General features: G+C 38.5%; 1 protein-coding gene across 4 annotated transcripts in view; it reads left to right on the forward strand.

Moving 5' to 3' along the window:
• lrfn2 (leucine rich repeat and fibronectin type III domain containing 2) overlaps positions 1 to 6,389 on the forward strand; it is a 401,482-nt gene extending 395,093 nt beyond the window's left edge. For all 4 annotated transcript variants that reach the window (XM_062973477.1, XM_062973485.1, XM_062973470.1 and 1 more), the window contains one exon: positions 3,622 to 6,389. In XM_062973477.1, coding sequence (XP_062829547.1) covers positions 3,622 to 4,543 — 922 coding nt within the window. In that variant the 3' untranslated portion in view covers positions 4,544 to 6,389. The remainder of the gene's footprint in view (positions 1 to 3,621) is intronic.
• The last annotated feature ends 5,058 nt before the right edge of the window (positions 6,390 to 11,447 follow it).

An 11,447-nucleotide genomic window follows, 5' to 3' on the forward strand; every position in this document is an offset into this window, starting at 1 on the left:
TGGTATAAGGCCAGATATTCTTAAGTTGTCTTATCAATAAATTTAAAACTTTGTCCTGCCAGTAATGAGATAACTCCCCCTTTTCCCCTTAAATGAGTCCCTTCAACAGTATTGCTTATTGCAACAATCACATGTGAGAGTTCAGAGTAAAGACTGCAGATGTATACCTGTCCCCTCAGCTACTGAATTGTCATATTTAGTGGGCATATCTATAAAAATATGGGCACATTCAACACACATTTCTTAGTTCTCTGCTACCTGTCACTTCTCTATTTGTGGGATTTCCTCATTGCAGTAGCTGATTACTATAAATTGTCTTGCAAATAATAATAATAATAATAATAATAATAATAATAATAATAATAATAATAATAATTATTTATTTTTCTACCCTGCCACCATCTCCTGGCAGGGACTCGAGGTGGCTACATGGGTCAGAAGCCCTAGATACAAAACAATAAATCAGTTAAAACACATTGCAATACAAAGACAGTAAAATCAACAGTTATACAGTTACCTTAACCAAAACAATACAGTAAATCATAAAAACTCAATTAACATATAAATCAGTTAAAAATAAAAACAGTTAAAATAAAGTAAAATAAAATGGACCACCAGGTTGGTGGAGGGGACGGCATGACGGGGCTACTTAAACTAAAGTGCAATGACATAGTTTTAAAGTGCTTTGGGTCAAAGGACAAAGTGTAAACACTCCAGGACCAAAGGGGAGGGAGACGGCTGGCCAATTTGTTGTGAGAAAAGGGACCTGTATGAACAAAGATGTTATTGATCTGATTTTTAGACATGGGGACTCAGTTATTTAAAGGCGCAGTGAAAAAGCCAAGTTTTAAGCTGGTTTTTAAAGGAAGCAAGGGTGGGTGCCTGCCTGATCTCCCCCGGGAGGGAGTTCCAGATCCTGGGGGCAACTACTGAAAACTACTGTCGTCCCCACCAACCTAACCTGCGATAGTGGCGGGAGCAAGAGAAGGGCCTCCCCGGATGAACGAAGAGATTGTGCAGGTTCATAGGGTGAGATATGGTCCTGAAGGCAGGCGGATCCCAAACCGTTTAGGGTTTTATAGGTAAGAACCTGCACCATGAATTGGGACCAGAAAATAATCGGCAGCCAGTGGAGCTCCTTAAACAGGAAAGTAGACCTCTCCCTGTAATTCGCTCCCGTTAGCAGTCTGGATGCCGAATGTTGAACAAGTTGTCGTTTCCGGGCCGTCTTCAAGGGCAACCCCACGTAGAGTGCGTTGCAATAGTCCAATCTAGAGGTGACTAAGGCGTGGGCCACCGTGATATTGATAATAGTGCCACATTCCTCTTTAGCCAGAATCACTGGAAGGAAATATTTCAGAGTTAGTATATGACTGGGTAAGAAGGTTGTTTTTACCAGGCTGGTCCTGCCATTAAACCATTTGAGGAAGCTGGCTCTAGCAGCATATGCTGAGGGTTGGGGAACTTGTCTTGCATCCCAGTGATACAATAAGACTCATTTGCTTGTTCACTTGATTTCTATAAATGGAATGAGGAGAGTTGCCATTTTGTTTTTGTTTTGGTTTTTTTTGGTTTTTTGTTTTTTTGTTTTTTTGCTGTGGGTGGAAGAATGTCTTTGGTTGGCCTTAACTTCCACTGAATTTGTGATGGCATGAAATGTTCTATGGTTCACCAAAAGCTTTATTCTTTAACTGCAAAATACAATCTCCGACCACCACATCTTTAGAGAAAGTATTGAGTAGAGGAACAGATTAAGGCTAAAATGATATTTGTGAGGATGCCCTCTGTACAGAGAGTAAGAGATCTGAAGCTAATGCTTGGTAACTCTGGATTAGAAATAATGGGGCTTTGTGGGATGAGAAGACCTTTTATCATTTTTTTCTGCTCGGAATTTTTTTTAATGAGCAAAGCTACACCGACCAGAGAGAATCTAATCTATACACATATATTGGAGGGTAGCTATGTATAAAAGAGTCCTCCACCATATTCAGCTGTTAAACAGAATCTTCTATAAAATGTATATGTGCATGGGTAAAGCTATCTCCATTACTGTTGAAGATGGTTGCTATTTTACTTTTATTTTTTAAAATTATTTTCAAAAACTGCATATTCTTTGTTCTATATGTGGTACAAAATAATTCTACCTTTTGGTTGTTATCGTTTCTTATTCTACATATTTCTCCTTTCAGCTAAAAATACCAGGAAAGAGGACAGTAAGCATATAGGAGACTTGGATAGTTAGAAACTGGATGCAGAAAACATTGTAATGTAATCCAGCATATCTCTGAGGTCCTAAACTGAAGTTGCTGCTTGTTATTGAGTTTCTAGTGCTCAGTCAGTAGCTATATTGCTTTTATCTGTGCCTTGAAGTGAATTCAGTTTGAACCATGAAACTTAGAATAACCATAGATATATATCTACATATTTCAGGTGTAATAGTCTTTTTCTCAAGTCTCAAGATGAGGGATGAGATGAGGTATTAAAACTCCAGATACATTGTAAATATATTCAATAAGACAATGGTAATATATTCAATAAGACAATATTTACTGAAGTTATTGGGTAACTGTTTCGACCCAGGGTTAGATTCAAGTTTGGGTCTTTATTCCAGATGTCAGTGAGGCTAAAGGTATGGGGGCATAATCAAATAAAAGTGATTCCAGTGAGAAAAAGCACAACTCAAGCCAATGTATGTATACTTGGGAATAAGAGCCTCTGCTACATGTTTCTATCATGTAAAACAAAGCTCAATTCTCTCAACATCTATCCAGACTTCAAAACACAGCTCTGGTCTATTTAACATATTCCCAGACTCCAAAGTGAAGTTTAATTACACACATCAGCTTCCTAATCTAGTCTATTTTCCAGCTTTGATAACAGAATCATAGAATCATGGAGCTGGAAGAGACCATGACAGAAGAAGTTTTTGGGGTAGATAGGGAACACATGTAAGTCATACTCTGAACATAAGCAGGAGTTTCTGTATAACCCATTACATAATGTAAATTCCTCTGTGTCCTTTACCTCATTGGAAACATACATTTTTTAAAATGATGATAACTGAATTGGTGGGGGAGATTTCACATATGGAGGAATGACTAGCTAAGCTTGTTTTAACCTTTTAAAAATTCTTAGAAGTAATGTTGTGGTTTAAGGATTTAAATATATGTGTCTCCCACTGTTTAGCACTTTTGACCCACACGTGCTACTTATGTATTGCGTTCATAACTATGTCAGTTTAGTTTCAAATAACCTAAAGGGTCAACCTTTGGAACCCACCTTAAAGGGGAGGAAGCCAATTTGAGCAGTTGAGATCTGCTTTGTGAGTGAGTGGGGTTCTACAGAGTGACATGGCTGGCCCCCTTTGACCCCTGAGCCATGAGGCAAGGAGGGGTGGGGACCTTCCACATCATACTAAAACTCCTTGCTTGCCCTCTCCAGTTTAAGGTGGGTCCAGGGGGTATTTATGGTTGGGGAAATGTTGTCACAATAGTGCATGCATGGCATATCTGAATACAGACTGGTTATAGGTCAGTGACTCTCTGTTAAGAATCTATAATTACAATCCAGGATGCCATCTTACATTTTAACTGGTGTTTGCTGTTTTCTTTTTTCTTAAAGGATGATTCCTGCAACAAATAAGGCTTTCGTGGTGAACAACCTGGTTTCTGGAACAGGCTACGACCTTTGCGTCCTGGCCATGTGGGATGACACTGCTACAACGCTCACTGCTACCAACATTGTGGGCTGTGCCCAGTTCTATACCAAAGAGGACTATCCCCAATGCCATTCCATGCATAGCCAGTTCCTGGGGGGAACAATGATTCTCATTATTGGGGGTATCATCGTGGCAACTCTGTTGGTGTTTATTGTCATACTCATGGTTCGGTACAAAGTTTGCAACAATGCTCCGGGAAAGATGGCCAACGTTAGCAATGTTTATTCACAAACCAATGGATCCCAGCCTGTCCAGAATGGGGTCCTTCCACAAGTCAACCCCAAAGTGGTGGTAAGGAATGAGCTAATGGAGTTTAACTGTGAGTCAGCACACAGCAGTATCTCCTCTTCATCAAGCTCTGTGAATAGTCGTGACTGTGATGGCTACAGTCTTCAAAGTGAGCAGGGAACATTGTCCAGTAAATGGAGACCCCCGTCAAGGTCAAAGCACAATAACATTGACCGGCTTATGGGAGCTTTTGCGTCGCTGGAACTGAAGTGTCAGAAAAAGGAGGAGGCAATAGATTCCAGGACTTCAACAGTAGCCCGTCACTCAGACAAGGAGCCACTGCTGGGCCAGCAGGAATCCAAATTCCGTAGCCTCCTCATGTTACCGTTGGAGGGTAAAACTAAACGTAGCCATTCTTTTGACATGGGGGACTTTTCCACCTCACAATGTTGCAATTACCCCAAAAAGATTACAAACATTTGGACAAAACGTAGTCTGTCAGTGAACGGCATGCTTTTGCAATATGATGACAGTGACCTAACTGGGGCAAAGGGGACTTATGGGAGCTCTGAGTGGGTCATGGAAAGCACAGTGTAAATAAGAGTTGTCCTCCACTCTATTCTTAGTCCCTCTGAACATAACAAGGTCCATGATTGTTAAAACAAAAAGGCCATAAATATAATGGGAGGAAAAGGGGGAAAAACAGAGAAAGCGACACACATGGAGCTGTATATTGGTCAGTAAATATTAAAGTAAGAAAAAGAAATAAGGTTGAAGGAGAGAAATTATGACATGTTGGTAAAGGGTTCTCTGGGTGTGTTTATGAGAGATAGAGGAGAGAGAGAGAGAGAGAGAGAGAGAGAGAGAGAGAGAGAGAGAGAGAGAGAGAGAGAGAGGAGCTGATTAAATGTCTCCAAAATATTTGTTCTGTGTGGGTGAATGTCTGAACCTGATCACCAGTAGTGTTCAGTACTTGTTTCTCGGTGAAATGTTGAACAAGAATAAATGAGGATTAACACAGGTGAAGAACACATCTTTAATTCAAAGGGGCATTCCCTCCCTCTTCATTTTTCTCATTGTGTAAAAACACTTCCATGGATATAAGGCTGAAAGCAAAAGAACCACAGCTGCCACTGCATAAAGGAAACATCTGGAGAAATGGAGCATGTATACACAAAACCAACTTTACAGCATAACTCTCATGATGGTGTCAGCAACATGTGGAGATTTACTTGCCATTGCTATTTTTCCTTAGAATAAAAAGGTTTCATTTTTTTAATGTTTGCCTTTCCTTCACTTCTTTTCCCCCATATTTTTGGCAGCACCGGAAAACTTTAAAAATAACATTTACCTGGCCATTTTCAGTTTTCTTTCTCATCTTTCCACCCCCTCTTTTTTACACTATAAGGGAAAATTATTAAGTATACTGTTCAGTTTTTCACTCTCCACACATAGCCCATTTCATACGTGGTTCCTTGTTTTGCACAAAGCAGACTGTCAGAGATTAAGGGTAGATAGTGTAAAGGTTTTGTCTCAGAGATGGCAATGGGTGAAGAGAATATAACCCAGGTTTTCCGTTCTAAAGGAAGTGAAGAAGGAAGTTGCTCTGGTGAACTCTTCATAAATTGCTCCTAGTGAAGGTTATACTGTTGCTGTTTGTTCAACTGAGGAAAAAAATTGTAGACTCACATGCAAATTAGGCCTTTGTGCTGCATACCCCAAAAGGATGTACCATGAAAACAAGAGCACAAAATGTGAAGTTGTTAGGCATGTCTTGTGATTGAATTACTATGAGGGTGTTCCCCATGAGCCACGGAAACAAGATGTGTTGTAGAACAGATGACATTTCAGGTTCAACTGTTCAGCATCTTAATCCTTTTTCCTACTCCTTACCAATTCAGATCTTTCTCTCTTGCCAAGGTCCATGTCCATCGGAGACCATATTTTATGGCCTGTCAACTGATAATCAAAATCATTCATATGACCATTGTCACAGTATCTGACATTATTCTGGATACATGTGTTTCCACCCTTCTGACTCATGACTACTGTGAATCTTTTGCATTTTTCAACAATGAGAGCAATTGCCTTTAATTCCAAATCATTGTCTGTATTTGTTTGCTCCCAAGGTTTTGGTCTACTGGGATTCACATTCTAAAATAGCACATTATTTATTATTTCAAAACAGTGTGCAGAAGGAGAAAAAGATTGTAAAGTGCAGAAGAAGCAGATACACACATACAAAATCTCTATGTATTATTTTTTTTAAGAGAAAAGGCTCAGAGATATATTGTGACATGACTGTGTATTTGATCTTGTTATTTGTCATGTTTCCTATTTGAAGTTTTAGAAAAAATATCCCTGTGATCAAAATATTTTCTTCCCCATCCCCTCCCCACCCTCTTTTTGCTACAAAATGTGTACAGTAAAAAAAATGAACCTACTTTCTTTTGTTCATTCATTCAGAGATCCTGTTTTTAATGTTCAAACACTAATATTTCTTACAAAAGTAAAAGAAATCATATATTCTTACTTCTGGTCATGACTGGGATCCTACATCACAATGACTGAGTGGATGCTATATTCTTTCGTCCCCACTGCATGCAGACAACAGCTAGGGGACTGTCAAGTCCAGTTCGAACCTAGGCAAGAGGATGCCCAAATTCATTCTGATTATTCACGAGTGTGCATGGAAGAGGGACCATCTTCTATAGCCACATAAGACTGTTTAGTTCTCACTCAGTGCACATGGGCATTCAGATTGAGCACAGATGCACCTCTGCACCCAATCAGTGACCAAGAGGGGCAGGTGGTGTCATGGACAACCTCTGTGCTTATGTCAGGGTCAACCACTACACTAAAGGCAATATATTACCTGTCTGGTATTGTACTCTAGGCCCCTTTCTCACACCTATACTTCTCCCCATTCCCAAATGAAGAAATTCTGAGGATGAGTTACAAAGTTTAAAAGACTGGTGAATTATCTGAAACATGGTAGCACCATTGCTGTATATTAAGAAACTGTACCCAGTAGTGTGGCAAAGTCTGGGCCCACGTGGTTGGATTACCAGACAGGTATGGGTGAATCTACAGTGTGGAAATGGTGCAGTTTGATACCATTTTAACTGCCATGACTCAATGCTGTGAAATTCTGGGATCTGTAGTTTAGTGAGACACCAGCATTCTTAGACTATGTACAACTATAACTCCCTTGATTCCATAGCACTGACTGAGCCAGTTAAAGTGGTGTCAAACTGCATTAATTCTACAGTATAGAGGCACCTGTGTTATCCGTCTCTGACACACTATACTATATTGTCTCTCTGGCCTCATCTAGAATTCTTGCAGAATCTGAAGGGGAAACAGCATTTCCCAACAACAATATATTATAGGATGCTATGTCTTTTCTAATGCAATTTGCTGTTTATGTGTTCTTGAACATGTAATTAATGCAATCATATCCTTCAGCTTTACAAGAGTCCAGCTCCTCATGGGGCCAAAAATTGCTAGAACAGACGTTTTGATCAGCTCATCTGCCTGAATGTTTGAATTCCCCTTGAAGATGTGGCTTTGTGGTCCTGCTCTTCAAAATATAGCACCATGTTGCTGTTTGCGTTTAGGAGCTTCAGACAGTTTTGCAAAAGAAGACCAGAGTTTTTCATTTAGTATGCACAGCCTTCTGATCATAATCAACACATCTTAGCAAATTTAGCTAGATTAGCAAAATTCATAATGGCTCGTTATTGTCTTAATTGCCCAGGATACACCAGGTTTAAACAGTGATAATAATAACAGCTACGCTGAAATCTGTACATTATAGTTAGACCCCTGTATTCATTAGAGATATGTTCCTGGCTGGACTACAGAGGCTTGAAACCACTGATATGACAAAACAGCATTATATTGTCAAACATGGGTATGGGTATTTCATTATTTATGATGTTTAGTTAAATTCAGATTTATTCTATACTGGTCCAGTAGCAAGGAAAATGGTGAAAATAACAGAGGAATGATTTCCTGATTATATGAACTGCAAGATAACTGAACCAGACTGCCTTGGTATGTGGCATTTTCTTTATTGCTAGAGTTCTTCCATCAGAACCCGAATCAAACAGGAAATTAGACTAGATGATGTCTCTGGTATCTCCAAAATCTTTTAACAGGTGCAATTTTACAAAAAGAAGTTAACAGATGTTAGTAGTGGTTGGTTGCTTCCTTGACAAAAAGATTATGAATCTGTTTATGGTCTTAGTCTGAATTTAAGTACCTTAGATAGGCCTGTAAATGTCAGATTAAAACCATGAGCAGATTATTTATTCCTCTGGCACTGATGTCACTAATCACTAATCAAAGGTAATGGCTGCACTTACAATTATTGATAACAGTAATTTAAGTAATAAACAGTAAAAATCTATGAATAAAAACACCACAAATCTATTCACTACACCAACAGATCATTTTATTTATTTATTCTTAGTTTTGCCAGGAATTGAAATAACTTTATTCTAGTCATTCCAATTGAGATGGCTCACCACTAGGATGGTACAGCCCTGCACAAAGCTTCATCTTCTTCCTACATTGTAGAATGTAACACAAAAATATGCTTGACTTTTTCTAGGAACGCCATATAGAAAGGACAAACGGACAACGCTGAATATGCTTGTCTTTTTCTAGGATGGCCATATAGAAAGGATACAACTGGTTGTTGTTATGTGCCTACAAGTCATATTAAACTTATGACAAATATATCCCTAGAGTTTCTTGCCTTTCTCTAAATCTGGGAGAGTATGACTTGCCCATGGTAACATAGTTTGAGATTATATTCAAACCATAGCCTTCAAGGGTACAAAGCTGAAACCTATCCTTCAACGAGTCCTGTAGGAGGGGAGCATTCAACAAATACAACAGTCCAGATGAAATCCAACCAGTAGACTCAAATACAGCAAAGTGACTACATGGACATTATTTGTACCAATGTTAACTTACTATGTTAATATAGGTTTCTTATACTCCAGATGGGATTACCAGTCAAATCTGTGCCATTTGGCAAACCTTCCTGGAGTATCGTAAACCTACTGAGTTCAGAAGAGAATGAAAAAAGAAGCTGCACTTGGTGACACCTCTTTATATAGAGACTATTAGTAAATACAGTAGAGTCTCACTTATCCAATATTCACTTATCCAACGTTCTGGATTATCCAACGCATTTTTGTAGTCAATGTTTTCAATACATCGTGATATTTTGGTGCTAAATTCGTAAATACAGTAATTACTACGTAGCATTACTGCATATTGAACTACTTTTTCTGCCAAATTTGTTGTATAACATGATGGTTTGGTGCTTAATTTGTAAAATCATAACCTAATTTGATGTTTAATAGGCTTTTCCTTAATCTCTCTTTATTATCCAACATATTCGCTTATCCAACATTCTGCCGGCCCGTTTATGTTGGATAAGTGAGATTCTACTGTATACAGGAATTTTCCTTTCCATCTGGAGAAGAATAAAATGTAGCAAGATACAGGAGCTCTTGCATTTTTGGAGATAAAAAAGCAAGAGTCTTCCACAGGACATTTTTGAGAAAGTAAATCACAACTTTTATGTCTCTCTAACAGCAATGCATCAGTTACGCTTGAAGAGGATACTCCTCTAGATAGATAATTTTTCTATGAACTTCTCCTTTTATTCTCCAATTGTGTCTGCCATATTGGCTCTATCAATTAAGAACCAGAGTCATCCTTCCACAAATCTGGAGTCTGCATTGAGGTTTTCCTGGGAAATTGATTTTCGGTGAACTGAGTCCATGCATATTTCATTTGAAAAAGAAGCTAAAGGTAATATAAATGGAGATGTACCCAAGAAAATGTTTTGTGACTTCAGAACATGATTTCTTAGGCATAATCATGGAGGTTGCTTGACTCCAATTCAACATATTTTTGTCAGTTGCCTTATTTTGTTTTTAATAAATAGTGTGAACCTACAGAAGTTATTGTTGAACTCCATCAATGGCTATAATTCTTAGGGCCGATGAGAACCGGAGACCAACAATATCTAGACAGCAACATATTCCCTGTCCCTGTGCATCAGCACTGTACAATATAAAAGTTGCTCATGCCTTCTGCAAGGAAATGAAAGGATGCCACCTAGTCATTAATGGCTGTTCCCCAAGTGCATACTTTCTCATTCTTTTACCCAAGATACATTTCAAGAAATATTGAGATGATTGTTGTGCAGATTCATTTATTAAGGACTATTTGACCATTTTGGAAGCTGGAGTCCACTGAACAAAAAAGGAGGAAATGACAATGAATGGCATTTCTATATCATCTGTTCCAATTACTTCATGCCCTGCAGAGCATACTTGTTCTAACTGTGTATATAAATTACCTGTTGCTGATGTATTTCCCCCTGGTGCTTCTGATTGCTTTTCCCAGCAAAGCACATGAATAATTTGAAATTGCTCGTTTCAAATGGCATTCTCTTTTGGGGTGGTCATAAGGTACATGACCCAGACCAAATGAAATACCCTTGCATCTCCAAAACTCTTCCACAGCATCAGCTGTCACAGAACACCTTCATATCACACAATGCAAGATGTTTCCCCATTTTGGATGCTATATTTATTGCAGCAGTTGCTAAATGTTACTGCTACATAAGGATGTGTGTTTGCAGATCTGATGTGCCAATAGTGGGCTCACAATATTTAATGTTTCATTTCTGAATAAGTAATCACTTGCACAGATAGGCCTTTACATGTGTAACACCCTAACAACTTACTAGACATATTTTGACACAGTTTTCTTTGTTTTGTTTTTAATGTGGTGTAGTCAGTTGACAGAACCAGTTCTAAGTCATCAGACCTAATAAGGTACAAAAATATATTGTAACAGTTGATGTCCAGGGTATCTGTTTTCAGGTAGACATATTCTTCTACCTGGAGATGCCATAGACTTAAGCAAAGACTTTTTACATGCAAAACATTTTTTTTCTATGACAGTGTTATGTCATTTCGTATCATATATATATATATATATATATATATATATATATATATATATAAAATTTGACCAAGTGTAACTCTAACTTTGTCATCACTTCAAGATCCAGAAATGTACACATGCTACTACAGCTTGACAGGTATGTACCTGCACATTGTTTGCACTTTTTAAATGGATTATTTAATTTTACTTAATTAAGCCTGAAGTAATACCTGCAGCAGGGCCGGCCCTAGGTAATTTTCAAGTGTAAGCGAACAGAATTTTGGCACCCCCCCCCCAAACAATCACTGAAAAATAAAAGCAGTGGATAAGCGAAAATGTTGGATAATAAGGAGGGATAAAGGAAAAGCCTAAATAAAGAACAACACTCTGAAAATGAGAAATCCGGACAGGAAACAATCAGGGCCAGCTAACACCTCTCAACCAAGGATGCCCCCAGGGAGGAAGCAGCCAGGCTTTGAATCTGTAAGGCCATTAAATGCTAATCAAGCTGGCCAATTGC

The sequence above is a fragment of the Anolis carolinensis genome, chromosome 1 (assembly GCF_035594765.1).
Source record: "Anolis carolinensis isolate JA03-04 chromosome 1, rAnoCar3.1.pri, whole genome shotgun sequence".
Lineage (NCBI taxonomy): Eukaryota > Metazoa > Chordata > Lepidosauria > Squamata > Dactyloidae > Anolis > Anolis carolinensis.